This window comes from Aythya marila (genome assembly GCF_965140915.1).
Source record: "Aythya marila genome assembly, chromosome: 9".
Taxonomy (NCBI): Eukaryota; Metazoa; Chordata; class Aves; order Anseriformes; family Anatidae; genus Aythya; species Aythya marila.
The window spans coordinates 24393308-24418515 of record NC_139050.1 but is presented as its reverse complement, the minus strand read 5'-3'; the positions used below and the strand labels follow the sequence as shown (position 1 = coordinate 24418515).

At 40.4% G+C, this 25208-nt stretch overlaps 1 protein-coding gene across 1 annotated transcript; it reads right to left on the bottom strand.

Annotated features, from left to right (window-relative positions):
• On the bottom strand, nt 1–24287 carry KPNA4 (karyopherin subunit alpha 4). Its single transcript, XM_082767752.1, has 17 exons — nt 23979–24287; nt 17184–17228; nt 16493–16582; nt 16377–16406; nt 16235–16287; nt 14501–14596; nt 14298–14383; nt 11643–11729; nt 10706–10875; nt 10563–10607; nt 9082–9213; nt 8721–8849; nt 6993–7097; nt 5317–5388; nt 4446–4608; nt 3693–3787; nt 1–1918 (listed from the first exon to the last, which is right to left on the bottom strand). Exons 1-17 carry the CDS (start codon nt 24045–24047, stop codon nt 1820–1822), a joined length of 1566 nt encoding a protein of 521 aa, XP_082623878.1. The 5' UTR covers nt 24048–24287; the 3' UTR covers nt 1–1819.
• Between the last annotated feature and the right edge of the window lie 921 nt (nt 24288–25208).

The following is a 25208-nucleotide window of genomic DNA, read 5'->3' as shown; positions in this document are numbered from 1 at the left end:
AAGTTTTAATGTTTATTTCCCCAAGACAGCCTAGCCTGCACTCTACTTGGATAAATTTCACAAGCTAGTTTCCGCTGCTTCTAGTTTTAAACTTTAACCATGTTTCTGATGACAAGGAATGCTGCAAAAATACTCTAGTCCAACAAAGAGTTATGATCACAAAATAATCTTTATCCATTCTACAGTGTTTCAGAATTACCAGTTGATTTTAAAACACAAGGTAGATATAGATGCTAATGGTGGCTAATCTGGTATGTTTTATTATAGCAAACTGTTGTTCATGCAACACTTGTGCTCAAAGGGGAAGGCACAGCATTTCCTACAATGAGCCACCTTATAAAGAGTTCATTTTGTACAAATTTGTAATGTCACCTTTAATTTAGTGTGCAGAACCTCAAAACTGAGGCATTACTCCAATTATAAAAACACTTGCATCCCTTTTGTGCAAGTTTTAAAAATACAAAGTTCTCTCTAAAGTGGCTCAAAATAGATTGTTCATGGCTGCCTACATCTAAGATAAAAAGAGTCTAAAACAATTGGATTAGGCATATTAAAGGTGTTCAAACCATGACTTGATTTGTACATCTATTCACACCTCTTTTCGGTCTTTATTCGGCAGTACATATGCACCAAATTCCATTTTTAGAAGTTTCCATATCATTTTCATAGAAAACAAAGTTTGAAAACAAGTAACATTGAAACACAGCACGGTATTCTACCACAACGGAAACATTTGGTTACAGGACTCAACAAAATCTAAAAATGAACTATGCTGTAGATTACCACATGCAAAGGTCTTCATGTTATCTTTGAAAATGAAAAGGATGAGATTTTATTACCACATTTTACTGCTTTCTACTATTATGGTAACTTGTGTACTGCAACACAGTCTATTTGAAGGGAAATGTATGATTTTTTTCATGCAAAAATCTACAAATTAGTTTTGATGATATGGAAAGCTTTTCATAACATCAAACATTCATCTGGTGCAAATGCACAGGGAAGCCTTCCTGAAATTCTGACTTTACAAGTAACTAATAAGCCATACAGGAAAGAACTTAAAAATAACTAAAAGAAAAATAAGAGGGGAAAAAAAAAAAAAAACAACAAAAAAAAGAAACACAGGCTGCAGGAGTAAACCAGAGTCTGCTGCTAAACCGGTCTTTGTTTTTGTGTCCAGTGTAAGTTAACACTTATGAACTCATTTTGATGATTTACTAGGTTTATTATCAGCCCCCTGAAGGCGAATCAAGCTTGCATGCGTTCACATACAGCATCACAACCATACTCTCGTACACACGCCACTCCAGGACTAGGAGTCTGCTTCATGACTGAAGAGCCCCAGATTTGAAACATGAGCCTGGCTCCACAGCATCGAGTCCAGACATTCATTCAATGTTGTCCATTCACACGGTGCTTCATAGCAAGGCCTGGGCTCATTCTCCTTGGACTTATATGGGCATCCTATTCTCTTATGCTTACAAGGCTTGATGATGATAGTACTGCATTTCCCCCCAATTGCTCTAGTAAGTCATTGTTCCTTCTCAGGCACTGAAGATCTTTGACCTGTAGCCCTTTTTCTTTGAACAATCTAAATAAGCATTCAGTGTGAAGTTTTTCATTACATTTTGCCACTCATTCTCACTCGCACCCACTCGCCATCTTGACTTCATTTGGGCTTTTCTGTGATTCCAAATGAAATCTTCACATTTTCTTTCCCGATTTAATGCAGCAGCGGATCCCATGAGCCAAGATTGATGGATCAAACCTTTTTTTTTTTATTCAGTGCTGCATTGTACCTAACTTCCAAAATACCACTCTAAAACTGGAACCCTTCTGCTGGTACATTGGCAGATGAATTGAAACCAAATGTTCCGCCTTGTATTGCTTCTGGTACAAGGCTAGGATCTTCATCAATCTGTTGAAAGAACAAGAACACTGTAAGAATTAACAGAAACACAGAAGTCACACTAAAAAGAGATAATCTTAAAGAACTTTTCTCCTTTCAATTGATCTCCTTCATTGCATAAATTCCTGTTGATCTTTCTCAACTTAGTAAGAGTACTACTATGACAAAGTAAGTTAGCCTGAAATGGTTTAGATTTTATTTAGTAGGTAGGCTGCGTAGCACCCAGTAGTCTTACTTATGAAGTTCTCACTTCTGGCAAGCATCCTGTCAGCCAAACATCATACTTATTGCCAGTTTATAAAGTGTCACTGTTCTTAGAAGCAACCAGTACCACTAAATCATGTAAGGAATAAGCTGAAACTGCAGTTTCAATTTAAATAGGTAGTGTACAGGTTACCGAATTGGCGCTACATTAAATTCCAAGGCCTGTGGTATACACAAAATCTGAGTTCCTAAAGGAGACCTTTGTATTACTGTTCGTATAAAAATGGGACTCTAGAAAAAAACTCCACTTGCAAACATGCCCTACCAAGTTTTACCATTTCTGTAGTAATCTGTTCAGCCAACAAGAAAACCCTCGTTTCATGATGCAGACTGACATTATTGTATTCCCTTTCTACGCAGTTAGCTTATTTTATGATTTAAAGTGCATATAAATCAAAAGAGGGTTTTAGATTTTTTTAGATTTGTATTACACTTTTAAGCTGAAATAAACATTCTTGATCAGCCCATCTTAATTTTCACTTCATGCACCCTGATTTTCACTTGACACCTACCTCTGCAATTACTATTCAGAATCTTTTTTTCTTAAGAAGCAGAATCTCAGACTTGGTACTCAAGTCAGCAGGGAGCTTATCAGATGTTAAAACCAAGCTTAGTCAGAAGCTGGCAGTTCAGAGAACTATTTGAAGGCTAGTATTTTGTTACCTCAGGTGCAGCTTAAATTGCCTATCAGAACTTCAGATGACCATCATCATGAAGAATGGAAGACATGCAACTGGTTTACGCAAGGGGATCATCCGTCACTAACTCTGATGAAGTTTTAAACAACTAGTTTATGCTGCTGACACCAAATAAGCCAATGCTATGACACTTTAGGATGCCAGTGGACAACTCAATGCTTTTCTCATCCAGGCTAAAAACAAGCAAGTTTTTCAGAATCCATGGCTATAAGCACAAGATCTACGCAAGTAACCCTAACAGTGAGGGCAAACTTTCAGCGTAATAAAGTTATCCTACTTAAGGCCAGAGATATTCATATTCAGTTATGGTGGTAACATCCAGCAGGCTGTTTACATGAAAACTCATCCTATTTCTGCTATCTATGCAACTGCACCACTCAGGAATACAGATTAGGACAAGGCTTTTTATTTATTTAAACAGATGTCCTTCAAAATCCTAGAAGCCTCTCGTCATTGCCTATAATCAACTATTCAGAAAGGCTGTGGCATCAAGTTAAAAATTCCATGAGCTTAATAGCCCATTTTAGATTTTTATTTAATCATATTTAGAATTAATTTTCTATTCTGTCAGTACTGGTCTGATGGAATTTTAATAAAGAACGCTAGCTACAGTTTCAATGAACGCCCTGAAATAAGTCTGTAATTTTGCATACATATGTGCAGCAGTATTGTAAGTGCTCATCAGTGAATTGGGTAGAAAAAAAATGAATAAGTGCTTCTCTATAAAGCAGTCTTTAGAGCTGTTGTCGCCCTTTTGAACCACATCTATGAAAACAACCAAGTGATTACAAAACCAGATTTCAGAGCTATAACACACTTACATCATCTGAAGAGAAGAACTGATCAATGATCTCATAAGCCAGTTTGTAGATGTCTTCATTTTCATGATTTTGTAGCTGTTCGATTTTCTCCAGGCCTACGGAAAACAAAAAGAGACACAGTCAAGTTAGAATACTAAGTTCAGACAAAAAAAAATTCTCTCCATAAGGCCTCATCATACAAAATCATTAAAAACAAAACCAGGCATAATAAAGTGAATCTCAATAAGATGCTCTTAAAACCCACTTGACATGCTTAAGAATAAAAGACTTCGCTGAATCTTTAAGAAGCTATCAGAGGTTGAGGAATACACACTACAACAACAAAGTACATCCAGTCATACCACAAAAAAAAAAAAAAAAAAAGTCGTAAGGTCTATGCCAGCAACGATTGTGTTCTCTTCTCTTCTCTGAGTGGTTGGGGGAATCTTTGGAGATAAGGGGGAGGACCAGGGAGGGCACTATGTACTACATCATCCTCCCTTTTCCTAAAAACATCTTTTCAGCGCCTGGTGTGGTTGCCATGAAGTGTGACATTCCAAATCCATGCACTTTTGGATGTAGTAACATGCCAGTTACTGATCTGTAGCTCGATTATACAGCAAGTAGCTCCAGTATGATAAAAGTTACTAGCAGACAGGTGCAGACCACACATGAATGATTTGCTTAAAATACCTGTGCCAATACACACAAGGGCATGTGGTAGGAGATCAAACAACTTCTGCAAAACAGTATAAAAACAATTCAGCACCATACCTCCACACTCTTCTATAAGATTGGCTATGGTTTCTGCTTCATCTTCAGCCATTTTTAATATATTACTTAGTCCATCCAGAACCACTTGCACTACTTGTGCATCTTTCACTGTTAGCAAATTGCAAAAGGGAGGAATTACATTTTGTTGAATTAAGTATGCCACCTAGGGGGAAAAAAAAAACAACAAGTAGTAATCTCATGAGTGTGACAAACAAAGCACCAGAAGCACACAAGCAGACAAGTTTAATGAAATCAAAGCACTCAAAATTACCAAACAGGATAAGAATAGTTTGTAGCAGTCACTTTCATACTTTTTTTTTATAGCATGAAAAGGTAACGTCTATGATTTATGTTATCTGGGTATATTATGTATTATTGTAGCAATATATACGTATATTATTGTAGCAATATATGGGTTGCTTAAACAAATACTAGATACTGTAAATTTTTCAGTATTAGAGAAGTTTCAACCTTATCTTTGAATGACACATGCCCCTGATTCAATATTCTGGGTTGACAAGGAACTAGTATATTTCTACTCAGTGACTGCTATCATTATAATTATCACATTCTTATCCAAACAGGGAAAAAAAAGTGGAAAAAAGATACTACTGCCGAATGACCAAGATTCTTATCAGAGCCTGAACGCAATTATCCATACCTACTCAGCCCCAACCCAATAGAAGTGCCTCCACCCAAATCCCCACTGACATGCCTGGTCTCAGTTCATTCCAAAAACAGAAACTAAATTCACTCCTTAATCCATTGTGGAAGAAAGGAAAAAAAAAAACAAAACTGAACTGGAGAGTAGTCTACACATTCATAATCCTGGCACAGAAGTCTAAGGACCTTTTCTTAAAGTTTGACTCACTTGGTCTTTTCTTCCGCTGATTGTTAAGTTGCTTATTGCCCAAGCAGCTTCTTTCTGGGTACCAAAGTCACCCTAAAATTACAACAGTAAATAGAAGTAAACGTTCCAGTTCTTATGTGCAGTATTTTACTAAAAGCTTCAGCTCCCCACAGTAACACCATATCAGTTTTCATTAAGGAGGGAGGTTAACTAACAGATCCTACAAATGTTTGAGTCTACTTGCAGTGCGTTCATCCCATCCCTGCAACCATGTTTTTATTGATCTTCCACAGAAAGTTTGTTTGTAGCACAGCGAAAAAAAAAAAAACCACAGCGCTCTCCTCTCTCACATTCTTTATCAACGGCTGTCACATATTACAGGGAGCGATAAGTGGCGAGTGTCCATTTTGATAAACATACCCTACATACTATATTAGTACATACTATAACTGTCTGCTTCTGAAGTTAGTCAAGTTTTTTTTTTTTGTTTGTTTGTTTTTAAAGGAGTGTCTCATTTGCTTTTCTCTGTGACCAATAAGTTAGCATTTATATGTGTTACTTAAGGAAAAAGACAAATATTTCTTCAGTCTTAACCCCAGCCTTTATTCAGGTGAAAGATATTCTATCTTTGTCTTGGCTGAAATCATAAGATTGGTATTTCTAGCTTCCTTACACGCTTCAGGAAAGAAAAATCAAGTCTTGGTAAAGCAAATAGTGGGAAACTTTTGAAAGATCGTAACGTGGTACTGTTCCCATGAGAAAGCATCCTTTTAGCTCCCTTCTCTCTCATAAGGCAGATCCTTGGAAACACAATGCAGTTTGGATACTAGTGTTTTAAAAGACACCAAGGTTCTACGTTTGAAATCCAAAACAGGTATTTGAAGCCCAGAAAGACGACTGATTAGCATTCAAGCCTGGTACTCAACAAGCAGTGAGAAACTGAAAAAGCATGAGAAAAACATTCAGAAATGTTTAACAGCAACTATGTGAATTCACTATTTAATAAAAAGGGCAATAAAAGCTTTATCTCCGCAACCTTATGTATCACTGAGAAGTAGTGTACATCTACACAGGCATACAGCATGTTGCCATTTCTGCAAATAAACAACTGAACACCATCTACAGTTATCTTCTACACCCATCTATTTTTTGTTGATAGGTTTACTTGTTTTAAAAAAAAAAAAAAGATAGGACATTGCCATTCCATGATCTAGTATTGCAGTATCATTACTTGGATACTCTCAGACTTGATAAATGTCACAAATGATCAGGTTAATCAATGCAACTGTTGAGCGTGTCTTGAGGTTTCCAGATAAGGCAGGGGAAACAAAAAGGAGAATAAAGTCCTTAAACTCTGGCAAAACGTTGGGAACTACCTCACTGTTCCCCATCCATACCTCTTTGTGACCCAGTCTTTACAAAGAAAAAAATAAACAAGACTAAGGAGGAACCAAGAAGGATCGACCTGCTTCTTTCCCCTAATACGTTCAACATGCCCCTCCTCACAGCTCTTTGTGAAAGATCATACAAAACAGTAATGCACTTCTTGCCATGTATGAAAATGCTCAAGGGTAGACATTATCATTATGCCCCCCCACACACCCCATTTCACAGTACTACGTAAAACAAAGCAATGAATTCAGTGTCATTTTCCCCACTTCAGGAAACAAACGGTTAAATTTTTCTTGTTATCTAACCTTATCTAGAAGATGTATTATCATTGGAACAAGGTTTGCATCTATTACTGCCTGAACTTGCTGCTGATTCCCTGCAGTGATGTTAGATAGGAACCACACCGCTTCCTGCAAAATAAAAAGATTTGAGAAATCGTTAATTCGGATACTATTGCATACCGTACTTTATTTCCACCAGCAAGTTTTAACATTCATGTTTTTGGGTCTGCAATTCATGCAATTCTCAAACATAATTAAGAAATGATAGTACATACGTGAATTCCTAATGCAAACTAGACCTACAGGAAACAGAGACGAAAGCCTCGCCTTGGGAAATACTGCAAGGCTCTTCAGTCTTTCACTGTAACCAAGTTACAACCCCAAAACCACAGATTAAGTAGAAAAAGTATTTAACAAGGCTACATATGAGCATTTCTAATTGATCCTGTTACTGAGGACGGTACAGCAGTTTTCAGCTGATGGTCAGAAAAGCTCCGAAATACAAACCAGCACATTTTCCAAACAAGTGATAGAAGATCTATTCTACCTGCTCCGCAACATTTCTCATTTGTGTCAGTCATCAAGAAAATGCACTACCTATCATTTAAATTCTTGCTTTTTCAGGAATATTGTAAAGTTATAGGACCCTTCTATTAGCCCAAGACACCCCTTCAACAAGGGAAATGGAGGTGTCTAGGAAAATGTTTAAGGGAACAGTTTTTCCCTCTCTTGGGAGTATGCCCTCCCAGTCCTCACATTTAAATGGTGAAATGAGCCAAAGACTGTGTATGAATTCCTACGTTAAACAAGGAACAAGAGCCCTTCCCTGCCCACCCACCTCCTAATGCTAAGCCCATAAATTTAGTCAAAAAATAACGAGCATATACTGAATATACTGACAAATTTTATGTGAAACTATCTGCTTGTTCTAATCTTACAGTTGATACACTTCTTTATCACAAGCTTCCCACCACTCTCTTGGTTCCCCTCTCCTCTCAACTTAACCAGGATGAGAACTTTTGGGACAAATATTTCTATCAAAGTGAGATTCAGAATTCACACATTTCTGTACTTGAAAATTCAACTGAGTCTCTTGGATCAGATCACAGGATCACTTCTATTAATGAACCTGTTAGAGATTTAAGATGCCTAGGCCTGTCTTGGTGAGCTTGTTTTGGGCTTTAATCATCGGCAATGTCGGAAAACAGGACCCCAGATTTTAACAACATGCCTCAGATGCACTCCGGAATCAGCACTTCATTATCAGTGCCCCCAGTTAAAGCCTCTTCTATGCACGCATGCACACACACACGCACCCCCGCCCACCCACCCCATTTAAAGGCTATTTATCACACACACTCCATTCAAAGAGACATCCAATTATCTCTATTTCATCACTTCCAAGAGAGCCAGTTTAATTAAAATGTTTCACATAGCAAGATTCTAACTTTTAAGTCAACAGCCAGAATTACAAGATTTAATTACAAATTAAAGCTTGAATTTTTATGAAATTAAACCAGAAGAATCAGAAAACAACCTTTCTTGTCAAGTACAACTTCACAGCTCCTCAGAGATTTTCCTACAGATCTCAAATTCAAAAAAAAATATCACCACCCTATCTGATCTTGACATAAGCTGGTATTTTGTAATTAGTTACTCATATCTCTATCCCACTACGTTATGTAGGTTCCAAGAGAGCTAAGCTGAATATAAAGGAGTTACCAATTGGGTCCAAATTGTGCAGTGACATACCTTATTAATTTTTTCTTTGGGATGTGTCAGAAGTGCTGGAAAATGTGAAAGAGCTTCACAATTCAGAACTACTTGTGTCTGTTCGTCGGTACCAGTGACAATGTTTCCTACAGCTCTCAGTGCAGCAGTCTGAAACAAAACACATTCACTTCATTCAAACAAAAATCTTTCAAATGGAAACAACGAAGATTTTTCTAACTGAGCATATTCTATACCTTCAAATGGCTAAAAAAAAATACAAATGCCACATCACACAGGAAAAGGTACTTTTTACACCTTGACACAGTCTATAAATAGAAACCAGCTACTTTCTCCAGTATTGCATTTTGAGAAATGCTCCCTTCAAGTTATCTGAACTTACTTGCACTTTAACTTCTTGATGACTGAGAAGAGGAACCAAATGAGGGACTATTCCAGAGTCTATCACCATCTGGATCTGTTCGTTGCCAGCATCCGTTAGATACGAAAGCGCCCAGACTGTATCTACCAATATCTAACATAAAAAAAATTGTCATTAGCACATGAGCATTGGTCTTAAAAAAAAAATTTAAACCAGAACTAATGAAATGCAGCAGATTCATATCCGTAACCTACTTTGCTCTACGAACTTCATACCTTTCACTCTAAATAATTCTGATCTAGACCTGCTATTTGACCTGTTCTAGCTCCTAAGAATACAGAGACTAAAAACAACTGAACAACAGCTAAATTGTAGATTACAGCTAAAAATCTAAAGGATATAAGCACCATCTAAACGTGAAATCAAATATATCTGCCCTTTTCATGAAGTACTATTGGACAATGTGAGATATGAAAGATGGTCCCCTAGAAATAAGAGAAAGCCCTAGGAAATAAATTAGGGGTATTCAACATTCTAAAGGAAATGGTCCACACATCATGTAAGATCAAGTTATTTTTCTTAGCATCATGCCAAAGCATTTAAGGAAAAAAAAAAAGCTAAAAAGTTGTTTGAAGTCCGGTGCAGCAGCAACTTAGAAGTTCTGCTGCTTAAGTATTCCTACAGAGAAGCAAATTTCAGCAACAGTAAATCTGGTTATTTCAAGTGACAGCTCACAAAAAAATGACAGCTAGCAACTTTTAATTGATCCACAAATATAATGATTTCAAGATATTTGTATAAGCTTCATTGTCACCTGTTTATATACAGGGAATTAGCATATAGTACATTAACTAAAGTATGCATTATAATTTAAACATTTTGGTAAAGCACTGCTGCCATAATTTAAACTGAACTGTAACTTCACTATAGCAAAGATTAAATCTTAAGTAGTTCTGACTTAGGTCAGCTTCTTGCCTAAACAAATCTCATAATGTTAGTGAAGTCATTTACTTCAATATTAAAATAACCTAATGACCATACTTAATGTCTCAGGTGTGTTAACAAAACCTAATACTAGCTAACATTTCTAATATTTTATATATGCAGATACCCATTTTTTCTTGTTCATACAGATTTTTCATTACAGCCACAAGCTTAAGTGCTAGTCAAAAATCTACGTAGATCTATTAATAAATGCTTGCAGAAAAACAAGTGAAATTGTAATCTGATTTTGTATCAGGATGAACTTAGAAACACAGAGAAAAGCTGGGAAAAATGTAGGGAAAGCACATTCAAGTAAGTACTTGTAAAAATATATAGAGAAATAGGGCAAAATTGTAACTGTTACTTAAAAACAAAGATATCAAAATAAATTTAACATAAATAGATAAATCTGTTCTTTCACATTATTTTAAAGAAAGTTACTCGAGTATGGCAAACTTTATGATTCACGTAGAAAACTACACCAGAACACAAAACTGTCTCAAAGTGGTGTTACTTACATTTACATCTGTGTGGTGAATTAAAACACAGAGAGCTGGAAGGATCTGAGGAGGAAAAGAACCATTTGACAGTTATTTTTAAGGCATTCAGACACGCAGCTTCACTTTAGTTACACTGACTGAGCAGCGAGTAATTCAGTCACCTCCTGAATGGTTTCCATCGGCGGAGGAGGATCTTTGTGACGGCACAAGTTGACCATGACCCAAGTAACATTTCTTAAGAAAGTTATGGGAATAGATGGGCTGATAAAGGACAGCAGTGGTTTCACTACTCCAAGACTAATAACGTAATCTCTACACTGGGGTCCATCACCTGTTGAAGATACCAAAGAAGTATGAAGACAAAGATCATCACATTCCATTCACAAAAAGAACCACCTCAAAATTATCCTCTTAAATTAAAAACAGACTGCAAATCCCTAAAGATAACCTGAGGACACTGAGCGGTAAAGCATAATGTATGCACAAGCCCAACACCTTGTTGTTTGGGAGACTAAACTGCCTCATCTGGTTCTGCATACATCCAACAAAATAATAGCTAAAGAATTATTAATAATGGCTACTTAGTAAATAATATTGGATCCATTCTTCAGCATCCATGCTTATGAAGGAGTCAGTCTACTGCAGCTTCTGTATATGCCTCCAGCCCAGTTGCTTCATTTTGAACTACTCATTAAAAACAACTAAATTCTTAAGAGGAAGGTGTTAAAGTGTGCACAAAAAAAAATTAAACAGAAAACCAAGTGATCACAACTCATCTAGAATTCTATGCAATGCATGTGAGCTGAGGCCAGATTTCAGAACCCAAAGCAAAAGTTTTCATTCTAACTATCTGCATGCCTGCTTGCCAATAATTTGTTTTCCTGCACCTGCAATGAAACCGTGGAGCCATGTTTTTGTGTGTATACTTCAGCACACGATAGAGAAAACAGGAAGAAGTTCAGAACAGGGTGACTGCCAGCAACAACTGCTTTTTATCTTACAGTTGTACACCTCCAAGTTCTAACACAAAATCTTACTTATTTTATTCATTCAATTTCAAAAGGAACTTAAGTTTTTAGTGGCAGGAATAACACAAACCTATGATATTTCCTAAAGCCCACACAGCTTGTTCGCAAACATTTTGATGAGGCGAATGCAGCAGTCTCAGAAAAAGTGGCACAGCATCTGAAAAATACAAACAGAAGTCCATGCAATTGTTAAGAAATCTCTCTCAAGAGACAGAATAGTTGACATACTTTATCCTTAAATAAAATTTCAGACTGCATGAGAAATTTATCCCTTTGTTGAGTACTGGTCAAAACTTTAACTTCCCAGATGATACTGGAATAAGTCACTGTGTATTTTTCCTCTCATATTTCCAGGCTCCATTCAGCATCTTTTGACAATCCTTATGAAAGTACACATACTGCAACAGCAGCTGTTTCTGTGAAGGCAGTCATCTAGGTTGAATATGGATATCCCATCCTTAACTTTAAGTCTCATTTTAGACCACTAAGTTTTGGCTGTACTCAATTTGAGAGCCATAATCCAACATACTGGGACAACCTAGCTCATCACTGCAGAACAAGTTTCAAATGCTGCCATTACATGACAAAAAAGGGAGTCAGTTGATTGAGCAGCAACAAGTTTCCAAATGGTAACACACAAACTCCCCAAACGAGCTACATTTCTAACTCAGACAGAAGAATCATCCTAATGTTTAAAACTAAAGCTGAACCACTATTTAAAGCTCATTCTGTGTGCACCACACCACACTTAATTAACTAATCTCTTTTCTTTAACCTTAGCACTAAAGGTGTTTGCTTACATTAATGACAAAGTTCAGTCTGAAATAAGCACTCCTTTACTTTAGATCACAGGAAATTTTAAGAGATGCTGGTATTTTGTAGTACAACATTCAAGGAAAGCCTTTTTTGAAAAATAAGAAAACACATCACAAGGAAATTCATATTTTCTACTAGAGGTATTTTACAATGCCTATAAGCAAGAGAAAAAAAGTTGTCCCCAACAACTACTGTGTGCTTTCAGAAAAATGACCGACCTTTTTTAAATTAAAACAATCGTTAGAAGAAATAAAACATACTGTCATACGTTTTAAATATTAGGTCAGCTAATATAGAGCACACACGCAAACCTAGCTAAAAATCAAAGACCATCACAAAGATAATTACTGTAATTGGCACCCATCTTCAATCCATCAACAAGCTAGGTTTAAAAAAAGTGTTCTAGGTCATCAAGAGGTGTGGAGCAATATATACTAGTTAGGTTTCCTAAAGAAAATTCTAGATGCAACTGCAAATTTTAAGTATTAGCAATGATACATACTTTGATAAAGCTTGGATTTGACCCTTGAAGTTAACAGGCTCTTAACAGTTTGTAAAAGCAAGGGAAACCAATCTTGCAAACTATGCAGTCTTAAAGTCTTCATTTAAAAGAAGTCCTTAGACTGAAGTCACCTGCCTTAAATTTCTTTGAATTTAATTAACCTATTAAATTAACCTATTTTCCAATTAAGAATTGATGAAACCCAACCAGCCATCTAACAGACGGGATGGTGCTGGTGCTAAGAACATTCTTATGAGAGATGAATATACCTATTATTTGAAAAAAATATAAAGCCAGACAACACATAGGTTGAGAGAAGCCTGTAACTGCTTAGCACTAACAAATGAAAAAGAGATAATCTACCTCAATCACTCAAGTTAAACAGTCAGTCATGGAAGATATAGAAGAAACTGGTATTTCTTCACTTAAACCACAACATACATTTTAGAATTACTTAACAAAAGAAACACTGGTATTTCATCACTTAAACCACAATACACATTTTAGAGTTGAATAAAAGTTCCAAGTAGTCAATACATAACGGTGGTGTTGGGAAAAACAAACAGGTATAATTCTGGGTATTTTCATTGTTGGAAGCATAGCATGTGTAACAGTATCAGCAGCACAAACTGCAACACAACACTAATTCCAACTATTAAAGATAATGGTACCTCAGGTAGTGCAATTTTTGTGGATTTCTTCCAAGGATTTTAGAAAAAGTTTTGTTTAAATGCATGTTTGATTCTTCCATGGGTCTCACGGAAGAACCTCTTATGACACTTCTGTTTTGCCTTTTTTTTTTTTTTTTTTAAATCACTTAGGCCATGTTAAAAGTACAGAAGATAGCTTGCAGTACTTGGCAATTCAGATTTCAAGTACAATTCCTCCCGAAACTTCAGATTCCTCAAAACATAAAGGCCAGTGTGGTGGTTTTGCTTCAATTTGATTTTGGAAGACAGCGGGATGAGATTCTTTTTTTTTTTTTTTTTTTTTGACTTTTTAATATTTCAAAACTGAAAACCAGCAGATATAACTCTGCTACAAGTGTGAGTTCCCAGAAGAGATTACTCACCATCATGAAACCCAACTGAATTTAAAAATCTGAGAAAATGAAGAACAAAAGCAGGTGTGCACTTCAATTGATGCTGCTTGCCAGAGAAGAAGTAGAACTTCTGGCAGGAGACTTCATGGGCAGGTCCTTCAGCGACGGGCCTGTGATTGACAACTCAATTTCAACCATCCTAGCTATCTCATGAAAGGACCAACCCTAACACATGGATTGGTGAACATGCTTGAGATACAGAGAAACAGGAGTGTGGATGCTCTTTACAGTATCATTCAGATCTTCTGATTTTTGTGGAAGCTACAGTGCATGCTTTATCAATGATCAAATACTGTTGGACTTACTAGATTGAACTACGGCCTGTGTTTGTTCAGAGGTTCCAGATGCGATGTTTGTCAAAGCCCATGCAGCTTCAAACTGCAAAGAGGGACTACAAAATAAGAAAAAAAAATATTGCAACATGAGTTTTCAACCAGAACTCATAAGCACGTTACGTAAATTCTGAGAATTCTCACAATGTAATATTCCAAGTTGTAGAAATACTCACTTGTCATCTCTTTCAAGACAGTGCACTAAAATAGGTAATATTCCGGATTTTATTAGATCATCAATTGGTGGATTGCGATCACTGGAAAGCAGCTTTCTGTTTAGGAAAAGAAAACAGAAACTTAAATCACAGAACGAGAAGCGAGGACTAGGAAGGATCTCAGGAGGTTGTTTAGTCCAACCTCCTGTTCAAAGTGCAGCTATTGCTATCGCTTTATCGGGTCAGTCATGGCTTCATGTAGTTCAGTTCTGGAAACCTCCATGCAGAGAGATTCAACAACATCCCTGGACAGACCATTCCAGTGTTGCACTATCTTCTGGCAGAGAATTTTCTTACCTAGTGTCTATCTCAAAGATGAAACAGACTTGTTTTCAATAATAAGGGAAAATAACTAAGCCCCAAAACTGAGATTACTGAAAAAAAAAATTACATTCGTTGCCTGTTTCAGTGACCACGTTTCCTCTGGCAATAAACTTCAAAATTAGTCAGTCAGGAAAATAGAGATCACCACAGTTACACCCTCCTGCAGCTTCTCCCTCCCCCACCCACGAAGGGAGATAAGACAACCCTGGCTGCTTTGACAGGAACAGCAGAAGCTCATTTCTTCTTCTTGCTCAGTGACAAGACAGTCATAGTGCAGACTACTCATAAACCACCTGCTCAAACAGGTAGAGAACTCTTACTACAAGAGCCAATTAATGCTTCAGGTTTTGGGACAGTAGTTTTTTAAAAATTATTGAAAGAAGCATTTCTAATCAGTTTTCTGTTCCTGTTATTCCAGCTGTTTGTTTTGGGGGTTAGACACGTGCAAGATTGCTCCTTCCTGCTCCAGCTTCAGACTAAAGGGTAGTACAGATTAAATATTTTTAGAGGAAAACAAATGCTTTTCAGCTTTAATTAAAGCCATTCCAGCAACTGCACTGACTTATCTTCAAATTAGTTTTCAATTTTAAAAAATTAAAGTGTTAAGACACTCAAGTGGATGTTCCCATCTCCTTTTAAAACAGGCTTAAGCAACTATATTTCAGTCTAACTTGCCTTAGAACAAACAGCTCTATTTACTACAACGTTGTTCTACACGATACTACCCTGAGCTTTTTGAAGAAGGCAAGTTGCCTAATGGAAACAGGCACAGAAACTGCTCTTTCCCTTATCTGTTTTAAATACATTAACTCCCAAACATCAAACTGACTTCCAGATATAAGAGAAGTCAGCTGAAATGGAAGTCTCCCCTTGCACATCCCCCAGACACTCTGGGTAAAAACGCAAAGCTGTAGCTCTGCTACAATGACAAAGCAGTAGGTTCATGAAACAGCAGTCACATACTGAATTTATGCAAGCAAAGTTCATAGAAGCATTTTAGAATACTTCAACACATGCAACTACAGAGAATTCCTCCTAAAACAAGAGGTGCTTTTAGTGGCCTAATCCATGACAGAACTAGCAAAAAGGATTTTGACAGTTCTTTCTGTATTTAAAATGTAAACACTTCGTAGCCCTGCTAGCTATATTTTATTGTACTATGTAGTACTGAACTAAAGTGAATCTTAGTATTTACTTGTACATAACAAAAATTCTGACTGCTTCAAAGAACCACATATTTTATTTGAAGTTCTGTTTATCAATGATTTTAATCAGTAGATGACATACTTTTTCCCAATTAAGCTGGAATACGTTGTTTGAATTCAAGCACATGGTAAAGAATGAAAATGGTATATTTGAGAAGCGTCTTACCTTGCAGCCTGCACAGCACTTAACTGTATACCCTGGTTGTCACTTGAAGCATTCTGAAAGAAGATAGAATTTAAACCTTTCAGAATTTATCACCATGATATGTATGATGTTCAGAAAATACTTTTTTCTTTTTTTTTTTTACCTGTACTATTGCTTCCAAAGAAGTGTTTTGCTAGAAAATAAATAAAACAACAGTTAGAAAACAGAAATCTCTAAAATAAAAATAAAGATACAGTTTAAAATTAAGTTAATTCTTACCACTCTAAAGTCACCATCTATATCAGAATCTTCACAGATATCCTCATGAGGTACATTTCTCCTCTTCAGAAGATGCTCATCTCTTTTGTTCTTAAAGAGAAGGGGAGGGTTGTTAAGAATGCAAGAGAAGTTTTTCTTTTAAACCAGCATCATAAGCATTCTTTCACTGCTACTGCTCCAACGTTCAAGAATTTGGAAAAAGCAATAGAGTGAAGCGTTATTTTGGAAATCACTTTTGCTTAGAAAAATTCTCCAACTTTATCTACAGCATTAACTGTACTTTTGTTGCAAGTTTCATATTCACATATCCATCACTGGCACTACAACTTGTTTGTTAGTATTTATAACAAGACAAGTCCATCCGCAGAAGATACTTCTCTGTTCATCCCATAAGTAAATCAAGTTATGACTACATTTCTCAGGAATTATATTCCCAATGACTCTAAACAGTGCTGAACTACAGTTTTGGGAAATAAAACAGCTTTATGTCTCCAGACATAACACCTGGTTTTGAAAGGAAAAAAGGTAAGCCTTTTAAAATCTTTAAATTACAATCCTTAGAAATAAAATCCTTGCTGTAAAAGCAAGAATTATTCTCCTCAGTAGATTACAAATACAATTCTGTTTTTCTGGACAGAAACAGTGAAATACAAAATACCATTTTGTCAAAACAAATACTAGTTCATCTCACCTTTCTCAACTCCACAACAACTTCATTCCTTTGTCTTCTCATAGTCTGAAAAGAATCAAAACCAAAAGTACGTTATGTTCTGAATCTATTTCAAGTGATTAAGATTTTGCACAACTATTTCCAAGAGATGCACTTTGAATAGTGCTTGTACACAAGATTTCATTTTCATTATAGAAGTAGCAATCAAACAGGAAGTTGAAATAATTATTCTTGTCTGTATTATTGCACAATAAAACAGTCTCTCCTAGGTCTCTGTTGAAAAAAGAAAGGATACTGAATGGGAGAATAAACAACTGTCTTAAAGGGCAATGTTGAAAGGAGTTGTAATACTTCTGGTGCTGCTCTGTTTTATACACAAGCACCATGGCAAAGTAACAAAGCACACTAAGTTTGCCTGGTACTCATGACCCTTTCTTCAATCAAGAAACTATAAACTATACTGAAAAAGCAGGCTGAAGTTCAGATTGTGCAGGTAATCCTCCATATAAACAAAGTACAGCTGCTAAAGCAACAACTGACACTAATTAATTCTTCAGAATAAGCAGATCCAGACAACAGCACACCCTTTTCCACACGATGCCACCAGGCTCCTCGTAGCAGGGTATCAGTGAGGTCCTCTGCCACATGAAACATGCCTGGTTGTACCAGAGCTGTGCCTCACCCCAAAGCCAGGCTCTGCACCACCACTCATTTCTCCCAGATACTGCAGTAAATTCACAGATTTCAGCTGTGCACATTCACTACTGCCTGAAACAGAACTAGCTCTGTGCATTGGGGAATTGGTTCCTAAACAAGTTCAAATAAAGAGACCTAATAAGCACAGTTGAACTATGAAAATATTATTTAGGAATGAAAGCCACATAAAACCCTTGGTACTGTAAGAACAAATCTGTTTGCTTTCCTACAGTCTCCCATTTACAGTATCCAGAAGATGGAACTGTACATACACAGAAATTGGTTTACTAGTGCCTGTGTTAGCACAGTGGAACCAGGAAGAAAAATCACTTGATCTAGTCTATAGTGATTTTATTCCATACTTCAACTCTACAGTGAACGAGCAGAATTAAAACAACCACGTTTTTACTGAGCCCCTGGCAATTCCAGAGCATACGGGACTGCATTAACGCAGGACGTGAGGAAGAGGAGCAGCTAGGAGAGCTTCTGGGTGGCAGCAAGAACCAGCTCTGAAGGGAAGGTTTATGGCTCGACTTTCAGGATCAGAATTATTTTTACTGAAAGGAATGTACATTTTATCAGAATCCAAACTTGGACTCTGAGCAAGATACTTTAACTTCTCAAAGGATGGAGTTAAAGGAAAAGGGGGGCAAGAAAGGATGAGAGTGGAAAAGCAGGCACGGCTCCCCACTGCTTTGCTTTGGAGGTAGAACCCTTCATCGTTTGAGGCCCAAAATGCAGTTCATCATGAGAAAAACAGGCTAAAAACAGCGGTGAGGAACACCCACACCCCAACAGCTTCCCGTGATATAAAAGGCAAGGCACGTGCCTGCCCAATGCAGCTGCAGCACCTGGAACCACCGGGGCAGAGGCACAACAACCAAGTACACGCTGACTGCCCCACACTAAAAAGCACCAAAGCAAGTAGCCAGAAAATGTGTACATCTTCAAGGAATGTTAACAGATCAAACAAAACCAGAATTAATAGTGGAGCCCAGTGCTGCTGAGATTCACTGCCATAACTTGTTCTCCACAGCAGATAAGCTTTTCAAATGTTTCTTACAATTCTTCAGATAACGGTGAGAATCTCAGAAGTGCAGTCTCTGAAGAGGGAAAAAGTGTACTTGATAATAAATCTTTATGAATCCAGCTCCAGACCAACGGATGTTCTCTGCGCTGCTGTAATACTTCTCTTACACGTACAGAAACGAAGCTTTAACATTTTGTAACAGCTCCAACTCACGTCCACACTGACACAACACGAAGAAAAAGTTCCTAGGAGAAAAGTTCCTTCAGCACCTTCCTCCCTGAACGTGCACTTGTTAAACACAAGCTGCAGGCTGCTGGCATGGCCACAGGGCAGCCCACAGCCCTGCGCTGTGCAGCACAGCACAACACGGAGCACACATCACTTGGGCACGGGGAAAGCCCTGCCTGCAGCTGCAGGCGCCGCAGGATGCTGTGCCCAAGGGAGCCACGTGCAACTCAAGCCCAGCAAAGCATAACCCTGGGATCCTGGTGAAGGCGAGTGGTGGCTCCAAAGAACAGAGCTGAGGGCGAGAAGCTCTCAGTCGTTTATCCATGCACAAAGCGCTGCTGCCCTTCCAGAGAACCTGACGGTGGTCAGACCTGGCACGCTCAAGTAGAAAATAAAATGAGGAAAACTTCTCTCAAAGAGACTGCAGAATTGTACCAAGCCCCCATGGATCTCACACAGGTGCGAATGAACAAACACCTTTATGCCCATAACAGTTATGGCAACCTAACGAATCAGCATACATAAAGGGCAGATGGATCACAAGAAAAGATTCTTCTTGCCAGACTTCAATAGCTGTATTAATAGCTATGGTTCAAGCCCTTCAGCAGATCACCCAAATCCCACGTTAGCTGCAGGATCCTGACACATTCCAGTGTTTTTCACAGCAGCACCTGATTCAGAAGTACTCCTCCCTCAGGAACAGCTCAGACTTACCAGCCCCTTCTCAGGATGCTGGCATATACCTGGAGTTTGTTCTCAGCTAACGTGCCCTGACCCCTCTTCTACCTCTCTCTGCATCCCTGCTCTCAAAAACCCAACCCTACCGCGCACACAGTCTGTCTCCATCTTTTTTGGGGGGATGCTACTATAAAGCATTTCACCTGAGCAGCTGTTTGTGCACCTTCAACAGGAAAAAGGTCTGGCAGCACACACACCAGGAAGGGTAGAACTTCACCTACTTCTCCCATTCCAGCAAACGCTTTGCCAAATGCACTGCTCCTACAGTGGGACTGCACAGGCACTCCAGAAAAGGGATTTAGGCCCTCCTCTATGTATTATTTTCCTCCTATATTGTTTCACTTGCAGACCACAGCAATGAAGTCTGCTCTGAAGATCACAGATTAAAATCCCATAGAATTTTAATGCCCACAGTCTCTACAAGGTGCCACCTGAAAAACACATCTCAGCAACTCCGCCTGCTCTGGAGTTATAGCAGGGACTCTCGGTTACAAAATAAATAAAATAATAAAGAAAAATCAATGACATTGTGCATGCTGTCACTCCCGTTTTTCCTGGAGAAGTATGACTTTTTAAACAAAGTGTGTAAGCGTCATCACAGAAGTGCAAGTCAGCATGATGGAACCTATTTTTAACTAGCTCAGAGTGAAATTCCTGCTCTCCATCAGTTCCTTCCTATTGGAATTGCAACCAAAGTATTCTGTGTGGGACACAGGAAAGGGTGAAAAGCTTCTAACCACCTGGGAGCCAGTATCTCTCATGACATTACCTTTCTTTCAACCCTCTAAAGCTTCCTTGGTGTTTCCAAGTACATGGCCACTATTACAAACCCAGTGAATTCCAGGGGCAACTCTTGTCCTGACGTAGCTAATCTTAAAGCATCCAGACTCAAACCCAGGGTTGGAGCAGCTGTTGGAAGTACCCTGCATCACAACGTAGCCTCATTTTGCATCACTCATCTCTCAGTTGCAGAGCAGAAAGCTGTTTGACACTTCTCCTGTGCTGGCACTATTAAAGCAACTCTCAATATCTCACCCAACCACACAGGCAAGCGAGGGAAGAAAAGGGCAGCATAAAGTCACCAATTTCTTCCAGTCTTTCCAAAGGAATAATACTTAAAAATACAGCTTTGATTTCATTTCAGAAAACCTAAACATCAATCAAACTTGAACACTGCAGTAAGCAACAATCACCCAAAAAAAAAAAAAAAAGTTTAATCAAACAAAAACAGCAAAAAATTCTTTTCCACCCTTCCCAGGAGCAAGGCTGTACTTGAGACCCTGGAATGCAGCAGCACCAAAGGGAACTACTCAGAAACAGCTCATTCACAGAACTCCGTCTACTGCAGAGGCAAGGAGCAGCTTGCACTTTTTGCTTGTAGAGAAGAGGAAGATCTAGTATTTGATTCCAAGGTCTATGGTACCACAACAACAACAAAAATGTTAGAAAATAAGATTTCTTATCACAAAAACAGAGAAAACAGCTCAACCGTTCTTATTCAAGGGAAAAAAACAACACAAGGCCAAGTAAAACCTGTTTCTCATGGAAGAGGAAAGATGAAAAAAGTACAAGTCACCTTAACTAGCTCTCCTAGTAAATAAGCATTTGCATAATTTATTATAAGACAACAAATAAGCACTCTTTACAGTATGATTTTTTTTATTTTTTAAGTTAACAAGTGACTATTCCTGCAGTTCTGTAAGGCCAGCTCAATCTCACCATGAAAGTGCAATTTTTTTCCCCCTCACAGCTCTGACTCTTAAATCTTGGAAGAGCTTGGAGCATCCAGCACCTCCTAACTGGGACTCGTAAGCTCTACACAGAGATACAGATACTGCCCTGGAGTTAGCTACAAACTACTGTTCTCCTGCCACAAACTCCTCAAATACTGAGCATAAACTTCTTAATGTTTCCTTAATCAGTGCCATAAATAAGAAAAAAAGAACAAGCAAACGGTTTGTGTTCCTCTATTCCCCATGTTGTCACCAATCTGTCATCCCAAAACACATGGCAGCAATATCTCACAAGGTGACATGTCCGTGCATGCATGTTTACCCAACGCTTAATTGTATGAAGGAATTGTGTTAAACTGTGTAAAACACGTGTTTTTGTTCCTTTTTCAAGGCCAGACTTTGTATTTTTAGAAGCATGTTGATATGGACTAGAAAACAAAAATCCACCTTTAACTCAGTAAGTATTCAAAAAGCTAAATAAATGCTCGGCATTTCTGAAGCTAAAACACTGAAAATCCCCTTTCTGCCTTTTCTAAGATACACAATAACCTTTTTGGGAAGGGATAAGACCTGGAAGCTAAGCACAACGTGACAGCAACTGCTATGCAATTAACCATAAATGGGCTGCTTTGAGCAATATGTAAGCATATATATGTTATTTTGTAAGTTTGTAATTTGCAACATGTCAAACCTCACAGCCTCTAGAATTACCTGTGAATTTGGCATTCCCAAACCTAAGACTGAGATAATTCAGGTTTTCTGATATGCCAACTGGAGGCAAACTGACACAGAAAAGAAGGATCACCAGTGCTGAACTGAACTAACTAATGGCTAAAAGCACAACTTCAGCAGAGGTTAAACAGGGGAAGAGTGAAGGAGGCAAGATGAAGGGAAGAGATAAAGATCAAACGCTGGCTTCCTATGCGAAGTAAATAAGCCATCCTCCTGCTAGAAGCAGCGCAGGATCCCCGGCGCTGGGAGCCAGCTGAATATACTCATTAGCAACTGTTGCTGCCATAGGATACTTGGCTGGGAGCAGACATCACCCACACCTCACCCTCTAACGACACATGTGGCGCGTAAGCAGTTAACGAGCGATAGCCATAAGCCTGAGCCATTGTATGAAAAATAACCATCCCGGCTAGTTATTTTAAGTAGCAAGCGTATGCTCCAAGAGTTGTTGGGTAGATGTCAGCATCTAAAATTTAACACAGCCTCCCAGGGCTTCTGTCGCGGTGCTGAAGGCCGCTTACATGCTTCAGCAAATCCAGAACAATACTGAAGAGGCTACCTGCTTCCTGAGGCACAAGTGCCCAACTGATTTTTTTTATTTTTTTGTGTGTGTCCATCCTGAACATTTTCACTTCAGCCAATTTACGTCAACCCTCGGTACGTAGGCACCACAGGATAAAAAACACGGATGAACTGCAGCCTGTATTTTCCCTTTGCTTTCAGTTTTAATGTGCTAGCACGTGCTTCACTGTGCACCCTTCTAAACTCTCCCTGCTTTTAGGGTTATCTGCTCGCTGATAACAAAACGATTTATACAAAAACAGGCGAACATCTTAGCAAAGAGTTGCTAACAAAGCTAACAACCCTATCAGTAAACACTGCAGCAATTGTTCTCACTTCCAACTTCTTTGGGCGTTGTATATAACTGAAGAGTAAGTTGTTTGATTGAAGTTATAGGCTGAGGTACTCCCGATGCCTGGATTACCCAAGTGGGAAACGTGGCAGATGTTTTCATAAATGACAGCAACTCAAACGCTGCCTTTATTTAAACAAACACGTCGTGCGGAGCGCGGTGTTTAAGGCGAGGATCCGGCGTCACGCCAACCACGGGGACACGCAGCGAGGCCAGAGGAAAGCAGAAACGGGAAGGCCAAGGCCCGCTGCTGCCTCACCACGCGCAAGTCTCCCCACAGAGGGCTGCTGGGCGAGGCGTGGAGCCCGGCTTCCCCCGGTGACCGTCCCCTAGGGCACCCCCAACCCCCTGCTCCCCTCCTGCTTCCCGGCCGAGCCTCGGGGCCGCTTCCTCCAACGCGTGCGCAGCGGCCCCGAAGTTGCCAGGCCGGGCAGCCGCCTCCTTGCTTCGAGGGCGATAAAGCGGGCCGGGGGGGGGGGGTTATTTTTGCGTTAGAGGGGACAGCAGGGAATCTGTAGCAGCTCCGGGGGTTGGCCCTGCGGGGGCTGAGGCGCTGTGTGGCGGCGGGGCCGGCCCGGGGCCTCCCGCTGCCCCCTCACGGCGGGGCCCAACGGCCGCGGCCGGCCCCGGAGCGCGGCCTCCGCCTTCCTCCCCCCCACCCCCCATACCCCGCCTCACCCCCCCTTCATCTCCTCCTCCTCCTCCTCTTCCTCCTGCTGCTGCTGCCAGGCGGATGCGGGCCCTACCTCCAGGTCGCGGCCTTTGTTCTTGAAGTTCTTGAGGCGCTGGTTGTCCAGCTTCTCCTGCTCCGCCATGGCGGCGGCGGCAGGGGGGGGGGGGGGGGGAGCGCGGCTCCTCCGCCTCCTCCTCCGCCTCCTCCGCCGCCTGCCGGGCCCGAAGCCGCCGGGCTGGGTCCCGCTCCGCTTCCCCTTTCCTTTTCGGGTCCTTTTTTTGGCCCCTCAGCCGCTCTTTTCCCGCTGAGGCGAGGACGACGCCGCCGCTGGGCCTGCTCCGGGCGCCGCTGCCGCCGGGGCCGGGCGGAACGGGCCGGGAGGGCGCTGAGGGGAGGAGAAGGGGGGGGTGGGGGGGAGGGAGGGGGAGGGGCAGCCTCGCTCTAGGCCGCCCGGCCGCGCCCGCCCATTGGCTGCGCAGCGCGCGCCCGGCGGCCAATGGGAGGAGGGGGAGGAGGAGGGGAGGGGGAGCGGCGCCGCCGCCACCGCCCCGCGCGGGGCCGTGACGCGAGCGGTGACGGGGAGCGGGGGGGGGGGGGGAGGGGGCGCTGTGAGGCGCTGAGGGCTCGGCCCGCCGCCATCTTGGGAGGTGGCTGAGGCGGGACGGGCAGTGCGCGGCTGTGCCGTACCCGGGTTATACCCGGCCCTACCCGGTCTTACCGGGCTGTATCGGGCCGTACCGGGCCATATCGAGTAGTACCGGGCCGTGCTGCCCTCCCCGGCCGCTGTCCCTCTCCGAGAGCCCCCCGCCGGCTCTGCGCCCGCCGCCCCCAGCGGGTGCTCCCTGAGGCGAGCGCACCCCGCGCTCCGCGCCGCTGTTCGAGCGCCAGTTAAAACGAGACAAACACAGTCCCAAAAACCCCACGTTTTTCATCAAAAGCTTCCACTCGGGGCCTGGCGGTGCGGGGCGACCTCTGGAGACGTGGGTAAGCGCCCCTGCAGAGCCAACATCCTCCACACGCATTCAGGGCTTGGCAATGTTCTCACCTACACCACACAGCAGCTGTGCTCCAGCTCCCCAACATTTAGGGGGAATGTTCCTGATGGGGATGATCAACATCGAAAACAAAATTATTTTACCCTAAGATCAGATTTCACGGCACTTCCTAGCCTCATAACATGATAAAAAGAGGCCCAAAGGGTGTATTTATGCCCCAAATAGGTAGCTGTCAGCTGATGGATGCCTACCTCAGAATTTTTTTACAGGCCCACATCTTAGCATCTGATGATGACAGTCAGGTTTTG